The 21,912-nt window shown below is 38.4% G+C and overlaps 2 protein-coding genes across 3 annotated transcripts in view; both read right to left on the reverse strand.

Moving 5' to 3' along the window:
* Positions 1 to 8,022, reverse strand: part of LUBEL (Linear Ubiquitin E3 ligase) — a 123,542-nt gene extending 115,520 nt beyond the window's left edge. The window contains exon 1 of one of the 2 annotated variants that reach the window (XM_069339842.1): positions 7,444 to 8,022. In XM_069339842.1, coding sequence (XP_069195943.1) covers positions 7,444 to 7,473 — 30 coding nt within the window. In that variant the 5' untranslated portion in view covers positions 7,474 to 8,022. Of the gene's footprint in view, positions 1 to 2,886; positions 3,001 to 7,443 lie in introns of those variants that run through there. The other variant, XM_069339846.1, reaches the window with a different exon arrangement.
* A 2,669-nt stretch (positions 8,023 to 10,691) lies between these two features.
* LOC123770323 (U3 small nucleolar RNA-interacting protein 2) lies at positions 10,692 to 21,264 on the reverse strand. The gene is made up of 8 exons (XM_045762084.2): positions 21,075 to 21,264; positions 18,816 to 19,032; positions 17,915 to 18,145; positions 15,331 to 15,452; positions 14,491 to 14,684; positions 14,030 to 14,227; positions 11,614 to 11,750; positions 10,692 to 10,968 (listed from the first exon to the last, which is right to left on the reverse strand). The coding sequence occupies exons 1-8, from the start codon at positions 21,120 to 21,122 to the stop codon at positions 10,721 to 10,723; spliced, it is 1,395 nt and encodes a 464-aa protein (XP_045618040.1). The 5' UTR covers positions 21,123 to 21,264; the 3' UTR covers positions 10,692 to 10,720.
* Positions 21,265 to 21,912: the final 648 nt, after the last annotated feature.

Genomic DNA, 21,912 nt, shown 5'->3' on the forward strand with positions numbered 1-21,912 from the left:
GGAAAACAAGGGTGGAGGGTAGGAGGTTGTGGAGTGATCTGAGGGGAGCAGAGGGCGAAACATAAAGTAAAGGGATACAGAATGTAGGGAGGGAGGGAGGGAAGGAAGAAGGAACGGATAAACACAGAAAAGAGAAGGCAGACAAAATGTAAAGGAGAGACAGTGAGAAAGAAGGACAAATAGAGCGGGCAGACGTATGTTATGGAGATAGGAGACAAGGGAAAAATGGGCAGAGGAAGGAAGGAGGGGGGGAATCAAGAGAGAGGAGGAAGGGTATGCTGAGGCAAAAACAGGAGTAAGAGCAGTGGGGAAGGAATGCCATTCTTCCGCAAAGTTGGTTTAGCCTTTTTTTATTATTATTGTATTACACGACGCCACATAGACCACCTCGCCTGTGTGAGTCACCTGGTCTGTGTGAGTCACCTGATTTGTGTCACCTGGTCTGAGTCACCTGGTCTGTGTAAGTATCTGGTCTGTATGAATCACATAATTTGTGTGAGTCACCAGATTTGTGTGAGTCACCTGGCCTGTGTGAGTCACATGATTTGTGTGAGTCACCTGGTCTGTGTGAATCACCTGGTTTGAGTCATGATGTAACACCATAAATGGCTTTAGTTTTTTAGTAAGTAAGTTTTTTTAAGTAAGTAAATTTAGTAAGTTTTTTATAAATAACTATTACTCTTAATTTGATTAAGAATAGTAATTATGGGAAAGGAGGGTAAAGATATAAATTGATAAAGGAAGAGTCGAGGGGTGTGGGCGGGAGGAGAGGAGGGGAAGAAAGAGAGAATAAGGGAGTGGAAAAGATGGGAAGAGGGAGGGAAGGAGAAAAGACGGGGAGAGAGAGGGGAGGAGGAAAGATGGGGAAGAGAGGGGAGGAGGAAAGATGGGGAGAGAGAGAGAGAGAGGGGGGAAGGCAATGATTTGGTGAGGAGGGAGAGGGGGAGGGAGAACCGGACATCGCCAAGGCCCTCTTCGAGACAGGCCGGAGCCTACTACATACGTGACGTTTTCCACATTCAAAGGTGGACTACATTTACCTAAATCCTCGATTAATTCAGCTAATATTACAGATAATTAAAATATTTTCTTACAGCGTTATTTGCAAGGAAAACCTGACGTGACTGCACACAAATGAAATTGGAAATACACTTATTTTATAAAGAAATATCAAATAATATACACGTGGAAGATACTGGAGGCCCAAGTACCAAATCTACACAGTAAAATAACAACGTACTGGAGTGAACGATATGGAAGAAAATGCAGAATAGAACCAGTGAAGAGCAGGGGTGCCATAGGCACAATCAGAAAACACTGTATATACATCAGAGGTCCACGGTTGTTCAACACCCTCCCAGCGAGCATAATAAATATTGCCGGAACAACCGTGGACATCTTCAAGAGGAAGCCTCGGGCTGGGCTTGGGGAGTAGAAGAACTCCCAGAACCCCATCAACCAGGTATCAACCAGGTATGACCACAAAAAATCATTTTTTTTTATTAAAATGCTTAGGTATACACAGCAATATGCTGCTACCCTATTCTATATAAAAGATTACACAGTATAGATAAAAAACTAGCTGTAAGTTTATCTAATATTCCTATCTCACAGGACGGTTAGTCATACATGGAATTAGGGGAGAAAATCCCAGCCTCAATACAAAACAAACCAACTACAAGAAAGAAACGTACTTGTACCAAAGGTTACCTAAATCCTTGTATAATTCCGTTAATATTACAGATAGTTAAAATTTAAAATATTACCCTACAGTGTTATTGGAAAGGAAAATTGAAGGTACTTGCCTATAACTGAAGTTGAAAATATATTAATTTCATAAGGAAATATGATAAAAAAGAATAAACATACATTTATCAAAAGCTACCCAAATACTTTTATAATTCTGTAAATATGACAGATCTTATGATAATATTTTAATGATTAAAATATTTTCCTAGTGTTATTGGTAGGGAAAGTTTAGAGTGAAATGGTGATGTGTCCCTTGCACAGGGCAAATGTTAGGTGATTTTGGGCAGATCATGATCTGCCCTTGCACAAGGCAGATCATTTTGTCTGATGATTTCACCCGTATCAGTTGACCTCACCCGTGATTGGTTACCTTACCCGTGACCTCAGTCATATTAGTAGATCTAACCCGTGTCAGGTGACCTCATCCTGTTGTAATGTGGCCTCTTCCTATTGTTAGGTGACCTCACCCCAGAAAAATACAGCAAATTGTTTTAGGTCTTCAACTAGCTACAAGAATGGTAAGACAGATCCCAGTAAAGACACTCCCAGTAAATGCAAGGTCACGAGGATAGGAAACGGAGGAAGAGGCAAAGGTATCTTATCACCAGAAAGTTAAACACTTCTAGTCAGAAAATTATTCTAACCTAAGGGTTCTAACCAGTGTTTTAACCTAAGAGTTCTAACCACAGGGTTCTAACCTAAGGGTAAGCACCGCACCAAACATCATTTGAAGGACATAAAAGCAGAATGTTATCAGTAATAAAAACCTACCAACCTGAGAATAGCCTCAGAAAACATAAATAGGGTGTTTATCACATAATTAAGACCAATTTTGGAACATGTATCGCCACCACACGGAGAAAATGAATAAGGAGCTCCACAATTTATAACAAAGGCTGATACCAAAATGAACGAAGTTTAACATAAAGACAAGCTTAAGGAATTAAATCTCATGTGACTATGGACAAGAAGAGCAATCAGAAACATGAGCATAACACACAAGACACACACCACGTAGGTCGGGGCAATACTTGGCACGGGAAGGAAGAGAATAAAGGGCCGTGATGGAGAGTTAGTAATTCAAGTGAGTCACGGGCACTGAGACAGGTAGGTGGACTGTGTTAGCGGCGGAGTTACCTGTGGTGTTCTGTGGAAGTCTTGGTTATAGGATTGATATAAAGCCTTTGCTTGGTTACTGACTTTAATACTTATTATAATGTTACATGACTAGCAGCCAAGCGTGGCGGCCGTCCTGCACGCTCACCTATTGTTTACATACTCTCAAAAGTATGAGACGCAGCGCATACAAACTGATGGTGCCATTTGATCTGCTGATGTAGACCTGACCAAATGTAAACTGTGTCAACAAAATTATTCGCACACCCTCCGTCACTATGTGATGGATTGCGAAAAGATACGTGAATTCAGAGACAATTCTATAAGCAATGTTCCAACGATGTGTAAATATTTCATTCGAAATGATCTGCTACCAGAAACTTTAACCAAATATCCCCAGTTTGCTAACTGTAGGTAGTAACTAAGTGATTGTAACCTATCCACCGCTGCCCACTGGATGGGGGCGGTGTGCAGGACAAACATATCAATTGTGACACTAGCTCTCCACATGTGTCAGTTGCTTAATTTAGAAACTGTACTTGTGATCGATCTCGAACCCATCATTGATGTGACGACTTATGCTGAATTTTGTAACAAGCTCATCAAGATTGTAACTTGCTTAGCTAAATGAATTGTGGGGTTCAGTCCCTGAGCCCATTATGTGCCCTGTAACCCTTTCCACTACCGCCCACAGGATGGGTATGGGGGTGCATAATAAATGAACTAAACTAAACATGACATTAATGGACACTAATTCAATATATGGATACAAAGCTATAAGACAAAACACAAGAGGGTCACAAGTCATCACAGAGCAGCCTAACGGCACGAGTTCAGTCTCTGAAAACACAACAACTACACACACTCAGGCATATTTAAAATATTTAAAACCTTTCGTATGGGCAGTTAGAAACGTTATATATATATATATATATATATATATATATATATATATATATATATATATATATATATATATATATATATATATATATATATATATATATATATATATATATATATATATATATATATATATATATATATATATATATATATATATATATACAGAGAGAGAGATCACAAACAATAAGCAAATTACCGAACATTCTGAGTGATAAACATATACATATATTCCTTACACATGCATTATGTTACTAGACGTACACACAAATACTTGAATGACTAGGTACACAGACCATTTGCAATAGGCATTCAGACAATTCAACAAAGTTACAATCTTGGTGCAAAAATCTTATATCTATCCAGAATATCATCAATCTTTCCGTTGTGACAAAACCCTTTTTCAGGAACAATCCTTATCTCAGTGTTTCTATATGCATTAATCAACGGGCAATCAAGAACATAATGAGTGAGGACGTGAGTCCTTAACATACTACATAGTCGCGTTTAGATCACGTTGTTTTCACGAGAGGACGAGCGAAAGTGAAGCGACCACAAACGCAACCTCTTCCTCCCGCCTCAATGTTGTGTCGCTTACAGTTAAAATAAGGTGACCAGGAAGTAGTGGTGGGGCAAACAAGGGGGGGAGTAAGATTGGCCTGCATGTACCTTAAGGGTGGGGGAGGGGTTGGCGTGGGGGGGGGGGGTAGTGGGAGCAGCCACTGAATCTTGGCACCTATTGTGTGTCAAGCGGGGATTCGTCTTGATCTGGAGGTCCACTGTGCAAGACTGTGGGAGGAGGAGACCTGTACCAGCTGCAGGTGAGGGAGGCGTGTATCTTAAGTATGTGGCAATGTTTGTTGAGGCAAGTTAATACAAAAAATAAATGTAGTTAATCCCCCCAATTAATTAGGTAATTACCAAAATATAATCCCCTATTAACTAAACACGGTAAGTCCACACGGTTGATAACTCTACCCTCAAAGAACTGTTGAGGAATTGTAGAGAAGTCATTATATTCTCAGCCATGAAACCCAATAATTTGAGGCCACTGAAGAAGCGGCAGGCAGCGGGACGAATTCCCTCGTGTAGAATGGAAGACAAGAACAGGAGAATGCATTTTCTTTTAATCCTATGTTCTTATTTATATATATATATATATATATATATATATATATATATATATATATATATATATATATATATATATATATATATATATTATAGAAGTTCTTACATTCCTGTGAAGCCACTAGCACGCAGAGCGTTTCGGGCAGGTCCTTAATCTTACTTTTCCCTGGAATACGACCCGCCGAATCGTTTAACAACCAGGTACTCATTCACTGCTGCGTGAACAGAGGCATACAGTTAAGGACTGGCACCCAATCACTCCTTCCCAGTCAGGATACGAACCCAGGCCAAATCGGCTCGCGAAGCCCGGGACGAGTGTCTTACCACTGCGCCACGGGTCTGCTGTCGAGTAATAAGCTAACGTGAGGACATGCATGGAAGCTAGACATGTAAATGACCTACAGGAATATGAGGAAAGGAAAGGAAATTATCAGAAGAAAGTGCTCTCAGAATGACTATAGCACGAGGAAGAAATACGAGGACAAGATATGAGATTGGATAGGGCGAAGTGAAGGAACGGTGCCCATCCACTTGGACCATTGGGAATCGAACGTCAACCTTCAAGAATCGAGGTCGTCGCTGTACTGATCAGTTCAAATGGATGGACAGAAATATGAGGACACACTCATATCACACCAAACCTATCTCCTGAAGCCCACATAAAAAAATTACATCTGCCGCATACGCGAGGCTGGCTGACATCAGAACAGCCTTCAGGAACCTGTGTAAGGAATCATTGAGAACCTTGTATATCACATATGTAAGACCAAACCTGGAGTATGCAGCCCCAGCATGGAGCCCGTACCTTGTTAAGCACAAGACGAAGCTGGAAAAAGTTCAGAGGTATGTCACTAGGCTAGTCCCAGAACTAAGAGGCATGAGTTACGAGGAAGGGCTGCGTGAGATGCACCTCACGACACTGGAAGACAGAAGAGTAAGGGAAGACATAATCACTACCTACAAAATTCTCAGGAATTGACAGGTAGATAAGGATAAACTTTTTAACAAGGGTGGTACGCGAACACGGGGACACGGTGAAAACTGAGTACCCAAATGAGCCACAGGTGGAATGCATTAGGCAGCCATGTGGTGGAGGCAGACTCCATACACAGTTTCAAATGTAGATATGATAGAGCCCAGTAGGCTCAGGAACCTGTACATCATTTGACTGACTGATCAGTCAGAGGCGGGATTAAAGAGCCAGAGTTCAACCCCCACAAACACAAATAGGTGAGTACACTTCTTCAGTGGAATCTCAACCACTTGGACCGAACGGCAGAGCAACGGTGTCGCTTCTTGCGGGTTGGCCTTCAATTTCCGACAGTCCAAGTGGTTGGACACCATTCCTTTCCTCAGCCCTATCCTAAATCTTTATCCTTTCCAAGTGCTATATAGTCGTAATGGTTTAGTGCTTTCTCCTGATAATTCCCTTATCTTCTTCAGTGGAACAAACTAGAAGGGGGTAATAACAGCGGCTACTTCCATAATCAAGTTTAAAAGCAGGTATGACAAGAAACTATGGGATCAAGAATTATTGAATTAGTTGACCAAGGTTACAGTTACATGGGGCCCAGGAGCTGAACGCAGTACCAATTCCAACCCCCCGCCCCTATTCATTGTATAGTCTGGAAAAAATAAAGCTAAAAACAAAACTTAAATATTCCTAAGCCTAGCACATATATTTTCTATATTTGGCCTCAGATAGCGTATATTAGGCCTAGAATGATTAGGTTAGGTTAGGTTTCATTAGCAATATAAACAGAAAAACTTTTCTGGTTTGCCCAAATTCAGTAATACAATATTCTACAATTTATTGGTCCATCATGTCCATATCTGAATGATCGACCACATCGTTAAAAATTTTATTTTGGAAAGATGGGCTGGCTGCAGTTATATGCACACAGTTGGATAAATAGTTGGGTCTGGCAAGCAACCGGTTTAGTGACCGCGCGGACATCCTTTGCTCTTGGGTATGAGGACCTCTCTATAAACCTGACAGCTTCCTCTTTCCGACAATGGAGAAACATATCCAAAGGCACGTAACACATGTACGTGGCCTACAATGAAACGAGTTACTCGCAAATGTTCATATAAAATCAGACAGGTGTCTATGTTTGCAGAAATTGCATACAAAGGTTCGCACGATTGTTAACACGTGTGTAAAACTAGACAGGTATAATCACACATATAGACTTACACACAGGGAACAGACTAATACTCAAGGGGGTAGGTACAGCTAAGATTAGGTGCATATAGAGGTATCATATATATACAAATGACCATATAACTTCTCTCTTCTCTCTCTCATTTCTCACACAAAAAAACAGCCTTCGGGTGGAAAATGGAAAAGCAAATTAGACCTGCAAAGATGTGAGAATGTAATCTTCCAGTGTGAGTACTGATCAAACGAATGTAATGGACTCAACGTAGCTGTAATCGAAGCGAAAACAAAACGTAACTTCGAAAATAGACAAGTCAAAATCAAGAGAAATTATTGGTAGACACACACACACCGCTTACGTTCCCTTGTTCCCTCTCACCAACCTTGCCCTTGACCAGTCCACGGCGGAACATGTCGACGGTGCAGTGAAGGAAGCGGGTGTCAAGGTCTTACCCTGCCCCTCCAGTCATAGTTCGGCAACCCGAAGAGCACACTCGATGCTTGTCTTGTCCTCGGAGCACTCTTGCCGCTTGTCCTGCTGCTGAAGCACTACTGATGCTTGCTTATTGTCCTATCCTTCGACGTAAACTCTCACTAGTACATTAGATATATCCTCGCGACACTTGAATGGAAGAGTGATGAACTAGTTGGTAATGGGATTCGCCAAATTATTTTTTCAACCCCGGAGACAATGGATGAACTAATGAGTAAATTGACCTAATTTAACCACATAATTTGTCATAAATGGGAATCTGTAGTCAGCAACCCACATTCACCACTGTTGCCTCACGCCGCGTGAGATATTCAGCCTCACTCTTCCTCTAAGCAAGCACTTGAGTACGAAGACTTAATTGTGACTAAATGAATAGACTAATATACAGCTTGAGTGAACGAACTCTGTAGTAGTGACAAGACCCGCCCCGCCCTCCTCCGTGGCACCCGGCTGTCGACACACTGAGCACTAGGCCTGCCCAGTACCCTCCTCTGGATCCCGGCCAGTGCCCCCATACTGCCCACTTCCAGCCAGTCCCACCTTCCCGTCATAACTTCGTCCTCAAGATGCATTCCATACCAGGGGAAGTTAGGTTAGAAAGGTTAAGAAAGCGAATTTTAGTCTTTCAGTGTTATAAGCGAGAGGTATGGGACGAGGGAGCATTGGTGCCGACGGTGGCTAAGTGCTGGCGACAGCTGCACGCTCCCGCCTGGCGCCAATACCCTGTGAGTGTAAATATAGTCATGGGGAGCTACACCCACCATCACCACCAGTGATACCGCCACCACTGCCATCGCCAACAGTGTCACCGCCAACAGTGCCATCGCCATGGTCCATATCCTCGTCATTCTGTTAGCCACTAAATAAATACACTGATTTATATACACGAATACCATAATTACCTCTCAATATTGTTAATATTTGTATTTGCTGTTGTTATTAACCTTATCAATTAACACTCAATATTTTAACTATCACTATTATCACCATCGCGTATTATTTTTGTGGTCACAAATACTAACAAAACTCCCCTTTAAAACAGCCATTATTCCAGTTATCAACACCACTAGAAGTGATTACTCCGCCATTACGAATGTCACTACTCTTACAACCAGGTCTGGTATTACTGGTGACATTATGGGGACCGAGGCAGATCTATCTTTCGCCTAAAATTAACAACCTTCCCACAACAGTATTGCCTTTAATTTTTTTGGAGGTCGAGTTCTGTCCTTCTCTTGAATTTGGCAGTCATATGCACTAGGATCTAAATAAAATCCAGCCAATGTTAATTTTTTAGGGACTAGCTTACGCAAGAAATTTCTCCACGTCTTTGCAATGCGATAAAGGCAGTTTACTTTTATCAACAGTTTGTTCATTTTAATTGGCTTTCCCATATTTCGAGATAGGAAACCTGTTAGGCTTATCGAGATCACCTAAGCCAGTTACTGGTGACCTTTTTCAGGATGCAACCCACAACAATTGTCTAATTGATGGGTACCTATTTACTGTTATGTGAACAGAGGCATTAGGTATAAGGAAACGTGCCCAAATGTCTCGAACCTGAGACTATTCGGATGTGAGCTGACTTCACAGTTATGTACCATATAGCAGTAATTAACCAACAAAAAAAGTACTAAGTACATCACCTTGATATATAGCACAATGCAAGTCAGACGCATAAAAATGTACTATATATCTCCCAGGATCCCAATATGGGAGTAGAACGCACACAAGATAATGGCTTGATTAAGGATTGTAGACGTCCCTCTATAACATGTCAAGAATTACATGACAGAACACTCAATTTATAATTCGTTGTGTAGGGAAACAAGAAGCCAGTGTGTTTTCATACACGTTTGGGAAGCAACCAACCCCAGAGAAAAAGGGAAGTAGTACTGTATAGTAAAAATTATAATATATATAAATAAAACAAATATCACTTATTCATTGTGCCATTCCAAATACAATACACATCACATATAAGTAATACTACACTCTAGCAATCATAAACCACATATAAATAAGTAGTTAGTGTTCCGAATGAATTGTTTAGTACCTACACACACATTCCCTCCCTTCTTACACACTGCTTCTTGTCTTGTCCCTTACCAAATTCAGCATTGTCCACTCTCATCCTGCTGCCATGCACATGTTTATTCTCCTGCCTAGCTTTCCTACTCCCCTCCTTGATGTTATCTTGAGATGCTTCCTGTAGTCCTGCCTTTGACTTGGCATTTGTAAATTCTATACACCAGTTTAGCATCTATTTTTTCAACATGCCCAAACCATCTTGGTATGCTTTCTATACTTATTAACATTTTAAAGGTCCGAAGATGTGATTTAGTGTCATTTGTAATTGGTCTAACGAGTCAGTTTCATCTGATATTGGAATTCCTGAAAATCACTTCCTTAAACATTCTATTTGTGCTCTCATGATTAAACTTTTGAAATACACAAGCATAGTGTGAGCAGAGTTTACCAGGGAAGGAAACAATGCAACAAGTAGAAAATGTTGCATTGCATTTCTGGCATTGTTGCAATGCCAGAAATGTTCACTTCTGATTTGTGTGTAATGAGGTAGAATGGCCTATTGACATAGCTCGAGTGCATAGGGGAGTTGTGTAAAACCCTGATTTGTGTCTCGGAGAGGCTGCAGGATCCAGTAAGTTCAGTAGAACTTCGGTTTCAACTCTTTTGACCATGTCGTAGCTCAGTCGATTAAGGCAGCGTCAGGGATCATCTTGGACGTAGGTTCGAAGCCTCGTTGAATCCTCCCTTGTGGATTTGTTGATTGATGCAGCACGCTATTGTGATTTGTGTTATAATATATATGTGATATAAAATATATTATACTGTGCCCCATGAGGTCTGGATGGTTTACCACCACACTACATGGAGATGGGCAAGACCACAAATTGTGTTAGTAGCTAAATATATAACCAATTGAGGCTTATAAGTACGGTAACAGATCAAGGAAACTTTGTTATCAAGCTGTAAAAATATCAATTACTTTAAGTGCAACAAATTAGCAAGATTAAAGCAAACTGCACATCATGGGCAATGTGTGTGATACCTATTATTAACACATTACATAAAAATAAATTACTCTTTTCCAACCTAAAGGAAAAAACAAACAAATTTATCAATAACAAATTTATTAGTCATTACTAAGACACACTTTTTTCCATAATTTTTTTTTTTAAAGGAATGATAACAATGGAATTTTTGCACGATTTTTCTTTAAACCATCTTCCTAATTTATGCTCTTGTCCTACTCCGACCACGAGGTGATTTCCACTTGTTGTAAATGCCAGCGAGTTAATCACACCTGGAACAGGAACTGAGAACAAACGCTGCAAAGTTCGGTGTCCCTCTGTGTCAACTTTCCAAAATCGAACAAACCCATCCATTGAACCTAGAAGCAATAGGAGCAAATAATATATGTTATTTGAAAACAGAAAAATTAAGTTCTAAAGTAATGTGATATGATTATTAGATCTATTACCAGCAGTTACAGGGATTTTATCACTATCAAATGCAATACCAATGCAGCCACTTCGTAATTTGTATTATCTGAAGTCTTTTTGACAAGCAAAATGTATAGCAAAATAGTTACTCTAGAAAGTGCAAACATTTCTCAAAACCCTTTATAGATACTCTCGTTCAGTTTTAACTTGACCTACTCTCAACACAACTGCATCCCACAAAAGTATGCATCATTCTAATTGTGTTCCAACCATTTTGTCTGTTATAAAACATTCTATACAAGATTCTGTTTTAAGACATTTTCCCATAAAATGGTGTCCTTACATTTGCAAGTTCCTTTTCTAACCTCTCAGGAAAAAACTTGCAAACTTGTGAATAACAGACAGGATTGTGCATAGATGGGAACCATTGAAGGATAACATACTTGAACAGCACTACAGGGAACTTTTAACAACCCTCCCTTATCACAGGTGACTGCAAAGGATGCACTACCAGATACAAGGAATAATACTTTTGACTTGATAAAGATTCTACTACTAGTTCTAGGCTTGATGATAGTGTAAAAAATACATACCTGATGCAATGAGGTCAGTATTTACAAGAGAAGCAGCAGCAGTCAGCCAATTAGGTTGACCATTCATTTGATAGCCATGAGCTGCCTTTACAAGACAATGAGGGCGCTTCTTTAAGGTTGTCCACAAAGCAAGTCCTCTAGCATAACAAAACAAATTATTAGAATTTAAATCTTTATAAATACCAATCAAATTTTACAAACTACTAACACATCAATCAAGTACATTATAATTACCATGATATATATATATTTCAATAAATACCAAACAAGAGGGGGAACACTATTTCTGGTCATTCCCTATGCTAGGCATCTCTCAATACATACACACATCAGTAACATTCTATAAAACAAAAATATTGTACTCTTCTCCATCTATAATTTAAAATATTGATAGAGACGGGAGTAGTTTTATGGGCAAATATTTCATGATTGGGAAAGGTAGGCAGCAAAATGTGGGTGTAGAAGGGAGGGTTGGGTGAGCATGTGGACAAACGTACATGGGGTAGGAGTGGTAAGTATATGTTGGGTGGGAATAGTAAGTATACATGGGGTGGGAATAAGGGTGTGAGGGCAATGGATATGCATGCAGTGAAATGTGAATTTTGTGGGGAGTTGGCATGGGGTTTGTACTTCGTTCCATCTAATTACCCTAAGCTAACTAAATCTACCCAAATCTTCCTAGTATTACATAAATAATGAAGAAATATGATATATTTACTCACTGTAACGTTAGAGCTGAAGGTAGAACATGAAAAAACATATTTTGACTCTTAAATATAAGTTTATAACGAAATTAAACGAAACTAAGTGGCATGAGAGGCCATAGGAAGTCAACGATCCAAGTGGCAATGTTGTAGAGAGACTTATCCAAGATATATTGTTGCCTACAGGTTATATTAAGTTAGGTTAGGTTAGGTTAGGTGAAGTTAGGTGAGGTTATGTTTGGGTAGGTTCACTCTCCAAGCAACAATGTGTCTTGGATAAGTCGCTCCACAACATTGTCGCTTGGACCATCGACTTGCTTTGGCATCACTGGCAACTTATTTTCGTCTAATTTCGTTATGAAATGATACTTTTTCAGGTTAAAAATATGTTTTTTCCATGTTCTACACTCGGTACGAACATTATAATGAATAATATATTCATTACTAACGTAGTGTTAGGAAGCTTTGGGTAGCTTGTTAGAAAGCTTTGAGTAGCTTTGGGTAATTAGACAGACCCTTGTACTTGTTGTGTCACCTAGTTGTACTTGCAGAGGATGAGCACTGGCTCTTCGGTCCAACCTCTCAATTGGCAATTGTGTACAGGTTAAAAAATCTATTATACTTGTCACATCCAACCCATCCTCCCGGTTAGATAGTACTTTGTGTAATTATCTGGATCATACATACATACACGTAATGGACAATTAGATAGCAGAATTTGGTACTATTCACTTTATAGCCTGAAAAAATATAGCCAAAATCAAACTTAAATATTCCTATGCTTAGTATAGCACATATATGTACTATATTAGGTCTCAGATAGCTTGTATTAGGCCTAGGATGGTTAGGTTAAGTTTCTTTGCAACATCGATACAAAAACTTTTCCTGTTTCTCCAAATTCAATAGTATCAATTTCTACTTTCTACAGTAATTTCCTTTTATGTCATAGTAATGATGAGGATCATCGTACATATATTAAGTACTACCTAAATAGGAGGATGGGCTGTCATATCTATGAAAATATGTATCGAGTTTGCATCCACTACTTCAATTCTAAAAATTTCATTTGTTCATTATTTTTACAAGTTTTTATATACCCATGCTCTTTTTTTTATTTATTTTGTCCTTACTACAATCATTCGTGTCCACTCAACACAAAATTTTGTTCTCATATCAAGCATTTTAATAATAATGCAATTTTAAAAGGATGTACCAAGGCCTTATCATGAAATACACAAAGAAAAGAGTATGAAATTCCTTTGAATAAGTTAAGATCTTGAGACACTAGGCATACATTTTAATTATACACTAGATGGGATACCCGGCTGTGCCAGGATCTCTCTACCCCATTCCCACTCTCCACCTTTCTTCTCCATTCTTAATTTTCTCAAAATTTAATATTATGAATCTCTGACAAACTACTAAAAATTATACAAAAATCAAATCTCCCAATTTCAGCCGATATTTCTTAAAAGGGTGGCACTGAGGCTGACCCTGACTGCTCTTTACACTCCCATACACCACCCAACCTCATGTATAATCCTAGAAAGTTGGGCAAGACTAAACCCCTAACATGTGGCATTCTCCTTCACACACGCACACATTTTCTTTCATATAGATTTCACTTCAGTAGCCCTTAATGTTTATACAATACTATACTAGCATTCATGCAAAATGTTTGTGCATATGCACTTAAAATAGATTTTTCTTACCCGTCTTGACCAAAGGTAACATATGTTTTGTCATTAACCAGCTTGACACCATCTATGGAATCCTGGTGGCCAGAAAACCTCAGCTGTTTGTCATCAACTAGAACATATATAATCACTGACTGGTCACGTCCTCCACTGGTAATACAGGATTCTCTCACAAATGCATCAATTCCTGTTATTGCATCTTGATGGCCACCTCTGAGAAAATCAGAAACTACATGAATCTCATCTTGGCTTCTGAATTACAAATACAGTACATGGTAACATACTCAAGATGATTTGCCTTACCTGTCTCCATGAATATTGTTGTAGCATTATTTATACAATAAAAATTAAATCTTCAGAAGTGCCAAACAGAAATGGCATAACTGTATATTTTATTGTATTAGCCTTAGATTTATTATTCATTTATTATTTATTTATTATTTACCATGCATGGGTAAAACAGAAAAATCACTTACAAATTTTCAACAAATGCCATAGCATCAAGATTCCACACCATCACCATTCGGTCGTGTGAAGCAGAAAAGAGTGTGTGTGTGGCACGACGAAAAACCAATCCAGAAACAGCTCCACGATGCTTCTTAAACGTCTTCAGGTGCTCAAGAGTTTCTGCATTCCAGATGTGTATATAACCCCCTTGATCACCTGATGCCTGAAATATCAATAAAGAAAACTTAAAATTACTGCTTTAAGGTAACATCCTTAGTGCTCAAGTTGAGGACCTTGTCTGCTACTATTCAGAGAGCAAACTATGGAATAAAACTAGGAAGATCATAAGAATAAAAGCCCTCTTCCCACCCCCCCAATCAACTCAGAGAAGACCTGGAATTAAGGCCCAGCAAGTATGAATTCCTGGTAGCAGGAGATAGAAAGTTGCACTTGACTAGACTGCAGTGGACAATGCCTCAAGAAGTATAGAATGTTGCATAAGGAAGCAACCAAGTGAACTCGGAAATAATTGTTAAATTGCACATTGTGAATAGGGAGAGGGGAGGGGGGTTAGTAAAAAATTGAGGCCGTGTCCACAAAGATGTTTCTCCTTTACCACTGATCACTTGCAGCTATTTTTAAATAAATGAACTCCATCAATAACAATTATAAATCAGGAGAAAATGAAAAAGTACAGAATCTAGTATCAAGACCTTAAATAGAACATTAGTTTTGATGAGTTCTAAAAAAAATTCTTAACTACCATAGATACAGTATTTTGGAGAACTGAAAATGCTGGTCAGTATACTTGCAAGGAGTTTATTCTTGAGGAGTGCAAATGACATTAAACAATAAACACAAGAGCTTACCAAGAATTTCCCATCTGAAGAAACTGCTAGGGAATATATGTGAGATGTGTGTCCAATATGTACCTCTTCTGTGCCTTTTCGCCCACCAGGAATAGTTCCTAATCTTTTTCCTTCTATGGTATCTGAAGAGATAGAAAAAATCTTATATAATTCAGACGTTATGAATGTTACCACAAGAAATTTTAAGTAAATATCTGACCAAAATTAAACCTTAATTAAACCAATCCATGCATACATGTCACCTTGCCATCACACAAAATTATTTTAAATGGTCTAAATGGACTAAAAACTTATTTTTAAATGGTACATAAATGTCAAAGAATTATTGAAAGTGATTTGTAATAAGGAAAACCTTCATTATTGGTATAAATAAAGTATCATAACATCACAATTTCAAGTTTCGAACTGACGATGCCACTTTGCTCCAACCGGCTAATTCCCAGATTAGCCGACAAACACAGAACTAAGAAGAAATATACTAATCATTTTGCCGCTTAAGATTACGTGCAGTTATAGTAATGGAGTGTAACAAGGGTTCACTTCTCTGCACATAGGAATGGGGGAGGAGGTTTATTATTTTTTCCCCAGATTCTTAATTTTTCCCCACATTTTTAATGCAGAAGAGAGGACACTTGTTTCAGTCTGTTATTGTAACAGTACATGCAAGTTGTATTTTTGCATCTTATTAGCTCCAAGGATAAATATGCATCCTCAGATCTCGGCAACCTAGTCTGTTTGCTTCTGGATTTCCTAGTCACTGTTTCCACTGTTTTTTGAAAGGTTTGTTTGAAGCATTTATGTGCTTGTCCTACTATTACCCTCTTTGTGGTCTTGTTTTTGCTAGGCCTGAGGACCTTCCCCCCCCCCAAGGGTTTCCATTTGTTTTCCCTCTTGTTCAGTGCAGATATGGCCTCCACCCTTTTCCGTGACTGCATTTCCAAGTCTAAGGTTTGTAGATCAGTTCCACCCCATGCCAAGTTTCAATGTTCTTTCCCCTTGTTTCATTGAGAAGGCCAGATTTTGGTTCTGGCTCCTGGTAGGCAAAGGTGAGGCACAAAAGTTGCATCATGGTGCAACGTTTTAATGCTTAACTGGATCAGCATTTAGGTCAGGATAGCTAATGGGAAGGCTCGTCCAGAAAAATTTGGAGAATCCAGAAGTGGTCCAAATCAATATACAGTAGTCCGGATTTTTTAGGTCCTACTGTACGGGGAGGTGAAGACTACTTAACATGGCTTAATTAATAATGTTCCAGTATCTACTATATACATACTGCATTTTGTATATTTTTACCAGGATGCGTGTTTAAAATTATACATACACTAACATTCCCAATTTATCACCATAAAAATAGTGCCATTTCCCTTCATCATATACAGTATACAGCATATTATAAAATACACCAATACACTAACCAAAAATGTAGATTAAAGTGCAGTAAACATTACCTTCCATTTCTTCATGTGGCATCTTTGGATACAGCATGAAATGCAAAATATTTGTATAAGGCCACAATGAAACAATCTAATCCAAAATGTGCATAAAAGCAAGGTAAACCCCATGACAACTCACTAATTCGTTAACCCCTTTTTGCAAATATTAAACTTTAATGAAAAAAAAAAAAGTTGCAAATTCACATATATTGAACCAATGGAAAGCAAGGCCTTACTGCTCAGTATAATGTGTTAAAAACTTACAGTACAGTATTTATTGTACTACCACTGGTATACAATTTTTTTTATTGCAAACATTTTTAAATTACTGGTACTGTATTGCATTTTATGGATTATCAATGACCCACGATATTTCATGTTACAGATTCTGCTTTATTTTCTAAAAATGTTTACCAGATGACCAGTAAGTATTTATCAAAAAGAGGCACCAAGCCAGAGAGGTCAATCTGTAAATCCGCATATCTTAATGGAATCGATTATTTAAAAAAATTGAAGATTTATCAATAGAACTGTATTGAAAATATTTGAAAATTTTGTGAATTCCTCTTCCATAATATACTTTCCAGAACTAGTGCACTACATCTCATTAATGTATCCACAAACTCTAAGCATTAAGTAGGTAATGGTAGATAATCTTACTGGCTCTATACTATCACCTGAACAAACAAGTACTGTACAAATAATTTTAATTCAAATTTTTATACACTTACTTTTCAGATGTTATGAATTAATTCAGCCAAGTCTTAACTATATGAAAATAATAAGCCATGTATTATTTCATGTTAGTTTTTTGCATATACAGTATTATAATGAGGTTATATCGAGATGATTTCGGAGCTTAGCGACCCCGCGGCCCGGTCCTCGACAGGCCTCCCTTTTTGTTACATAACCCCCAGGAAGTGGCCCGTAGCAGCTGTCTAACTCCTAGGTACCTATTTACTGCTAGGTGAGCAAGAGCATCAGGGTGAAATAAACTCTGCCCATATATTTTCACCTCCACCGGAAATCGAACCCGGAACCTTAGTACTACGAATCCCAAGTGCTGTCCACTCAGCTGTCAGGCCCCTAGGCATGGACACAAATTATTTATAAATACCATATAAAGAAATAAAAATTTGTATAGTACTTACATTTCACAATAGAGCAATCTTTAGAACCAGAAAAAATGTGTTTTTCATCGTGAGAAACACAAATACAAGTAATGGGTAGCTTCTGGTGTTTTGACTTGAGAACACGAATATCCTGTTGGTCAGGTTCTATATATGTGTGTGCAACATTTCTTCGCAGCTTTCCAGATGCTTCAAGCACATCTTCTCGAAGCCGAACACCAATAGCTTCATCATCCTCTTCATCTTGTGTTTCTTATGGATAAATACAAGGTATTGTAATAGTTATGTATGGTTTGTTCACATTCACACAAAGTAAAATTCTGTTATCTAGTTGCTTATTATTGCACTGACATTTCAATGCAGTAAATTTTGGGAGGCATTCAAAGTTTTCTATGCCAGATATAACATAATAAACAATATTTTTAAATATTCTTAAAATACAATCTTTGGATACAAAATGAATGATATATTAAGTATATGGGTGCAAATGATTACAAAGTGGTGTAATAAATATAAGGAGTGTACAGTATTGAGTACAAGCTGGTGTAAGGAATACAAACTGGTGTAAGAAGATGTGGCTTGTGAAATTTGCACAGGCTGGTGCAAAACAGTACAAGCTGAAAGTGGCAATGAGAGAGGTGATGATGGTTGAATAGGAGGGGAAGGGAAAGAGAATTATCAGGTGAAAGTGCCAAGCCATTACCATCATATACCATTTCAGTAGCAAAATCCTATGGATTTGTTGAGGATTCTGTTGTACAGTATTGAGCTCTGGATTTTCAAGGTTCCACTGTACAATATTTTTAAACTAAAATACAATATCTAACTTTAAAGAAACCAAAACTGATCACACCACATAAAATAAATCATACAACTAGCTCAAAGTCAAAAGTAAATTGTTTGCAACATACTCTAAACTTACTCTGGTCTTGTAGTTCTTTAAGGTACTGGCGGGCCAGTCTCACTTTCTTCTCTTGTGCAGTCTCCTCCTCCTCTTCCTCCTCCTCATCCTCATTTATCAACTTTCCTTTTATATAATGCTCATCTTCCTCGCTTGTGATCTCTTCATCCAAATCTGGTGTAAACTTAGCTTTCTTGGCTTGAGAGACATCACCTTTTCTTGGTCTTTTTAATATTTTCTGTAATCAAGAAAATAGCAACAAGATCCCATAAGTATAGGGAAAATCATGCTCTTTAAATAAAAACACTAGTACAGTAGTGTAAAAGAATAATGCAACTACTGTATATCATAATAGTGGTACCGTACAGTATAGTTACTACTGAACCCAGGTATGAGGATGAAGCAGTTAATATTTGGTGCAAAAGGATGTTTTTGGTTCTTGGTAGCCTTAAATGCCAGTTATTCATGTTTAGAATTGAAAGATATTACAGAATTACTTTCTAGGATATCCTACAATAAGAAATTAAAAAAAAAAAAATCTTTATACAGAGGAACCACGTGTGACGAGAAGCCCCATCTACGAGTATTTCAGGTAACGAACGAGACACTCGCAGAAAATTTGTCTCGATTGACGAGCTTCCACTTGATTAATGAGAAAACCACAAGGTGCTTCCTAGCATTCCCCCTGGTTCTCGCAAATTCTCGGACGCCTCCAATGACATTGTTGTTTTAACGCACAGGACAAGAAACCCTCTGCATTTATTTATGCTTTTCTTTGGGTTTATGTGGTTTTGTGACTACAATTTGTGACCCACGATGTCGCCAAAGAAGCTGCTTGCTAAAGATAATGTTGTTAAGGAAGACAGACAGACAATTACTGTACTGTAGATCTGAAGAAGGAAATCGCCTGACTTGGAGGTGGGTTCTCCTTCCACACCGTAACCCCTCTCCTCCTCCCCATCATCTCCCTCAAGCCAGCAATGACTCTTCATAAGGTAAAGTACAATTGAAAACAGTAAAACAAATCATTTATAATAATTACATGCATTATAATTACATTATAAAATTTCATACTGATGTTTTTTTGGGGTAAAATGGATTAATTTTATTTCCGTTACTTTAAATGGGGAATACAAGACGAGCATGAGGAGGTCGGTGCCGGAACGGATTAAATTCGTTAATCGAGTGTCCTCTGTATATTAACAGCACAATCTAGTTTATAGATGCAATTCCTACAGATATTGACTGAAATATGTAACACGGCAGACTATGTTTTTTGGCCAATTAGTTTTATGGGATGAGTGGGTGCTGCTTTCATAGAAAACAAGGCCACAAGGCTCTTCACTATTGTGTAGGGTACGAGAGCTCCAAAACGTTTGACCCTCCTACGTCATCGCTACTCTCTGAATAAACTTTATGTAACCTAACTTGACCTTGCATAACACATCCTTGCCTAACCCCACCAACACAAAATTTTGCTTTACATGTAACGTACACAAGTTATCACTGTACAGTACTATAATAATATAAATACTGTAATATTATAGTAATATATATAGTAATGTACTTTAATATAATATAATATCATAGTTTTAATGCTGGCACAGGTTATGGATGCTCCTGGCACTATCTAGATAAAAAGAAAATAATGAAGTGAACCAATATATTCAGCACAAAAATGTACAAATGTAGTTAGACCAGGCTTTGTACCCTCCCACCTTGCTAAACACACTTGATCAATTAGTTACATTTATTATTGGATTAATTTTCAAAGTAGGCAAAGTAAATATAATTATGCCTCAACCTGCTAAGTAATCACTTTTAACATGATCCTATGTATATCTTATACATATAATACTTATATCTAACTTCTTCATATGCTAGGAATGTGTATAACCTGCTCATCACTTTTGTATATAAATAGTTTTGGTTTATTTTGAGATATTTTGTAGCACATGTAGAGACAATAGTAGACTAGTGGTTCAGTTTAGTTTATTATGCACCCCATACCCATCTAGTGGGCGGTAGTGGAAAAGGTTACAGAGGCACAATGGGCTCAGGGACTGAACCCCACAATACATTTAAGTTACAATCTTTTTCAGCAAGTTACAAAACTCAATGCACATCGTCACACCAACAATGAGAGTGAACCCACTTAGATACGCAGCCAATTGACAATATACCACCATGCTTGTTCTCTGAAAATTTCCTAAACAAACATTTTATTTAGGCCAAAAATACATACATAAAAGGTATACAAGTAACCACCAGCTACCATACCTTGTGTTTGATGTTCCCTTGTCGTTTTCCTCGAATGAAAAACGGCATATTTACACGTGTAGGCTGGTGGCCAGCAGGTGTTGTGAGGGAGCTGCAGCCTCGTCCAGGGGATAACTGCGTGTGCTGCGGGAGGCAAGAGTCAATTCGTACGCAAGACGATTCGCAACGGATTTTTTTAAACCTATCTAATTTGGCTCAACCCAACCTAAACTGGCTCATTCCAACCTAAATTGGCTCATTCCAACCTAACCTGGCTCAACCCAACCTAACCTGGCTCAACCCAACCTAGCTCAACTCAATCAAGCCCAAAAAGGGGGAAGGAGGAGACAAGTCACTTCGTATACAAAACGATTCGCCAGCGGCTTTTGAAACCTACTTTACCTCACCTAACTTAACCCAACCTAACATAACCTAACCCAACTGAGCCCTCCCTATACATCCTAACCTAAGCAAATACAGCCTAGCCTAACAATATACTGTACACGCTTTTAACAAACAGAAAACGAGCTTCATCGAAACGTCTCGCGTCCGAATCGACCAGGTATTAGTAACCGAATCAAATAGGTAATAAACCCATGGTCGATCTCGAACCCATTGATGATGTGACGATTTATACTGAATTTTGCAACCCGTTCTCACACCATACTGTTTAAAGCAGCAGCCGTCCTCCCCAGACGCATTCATCAATTTTTAACATACCGTATATTAAAAATGGGTTTGTTTTTATATATAAATTAATATTCTTATACATAAAAATTGTATGTATAGTTTGGCGTAGGTTAGGTTAAGTGTTTAGGTTCTGTTGGCAATTATTTGTATTTTATAAGTTCGTGGGTGA

Source organism: Procambarus clarkii, chromosome 42 (assembly GCF_040958095.1).
Source record: "Procambarus clarkii isolate CNS0578487 chromosome 42, FALCON_Pclarkii_2.0, whole genome shotgun sequence".
Lineage (NCBI taxonomy): Eukaryota > Metazoa > Arthropoda > Malacostraca > Decapoda > Cambaridae > Procambarus > Procambarus clarkii.

What these genes read in the sequence shown, in the direction of transcription:
- LOC123770323 (XM_045762084.2), bottom strand. Translation starts at nt 21,122, where the DNA reads ATGCCGTTTTTCATTCGAGGAAAACGACAAGGGAACATCAAACACAAG. An exon ending in GTTACCTTTGGTCAAGACGG is followed by an intron (nt 11,751 to 14,029) that starts GTAAGAAAAATC and finishes TTGTTATGCTAG; the next exon opens with AGGACTTGCTTTGTGGACAA. An exon ending in TACTGACCTCATTGCATCAG is followed by an intron (nt 10,969 to 11,613) that starts GTATGTATTTTT and finishes TATTGCTTCTAG; the next exon opens with GTTCAATGGATGGGTTTGTT.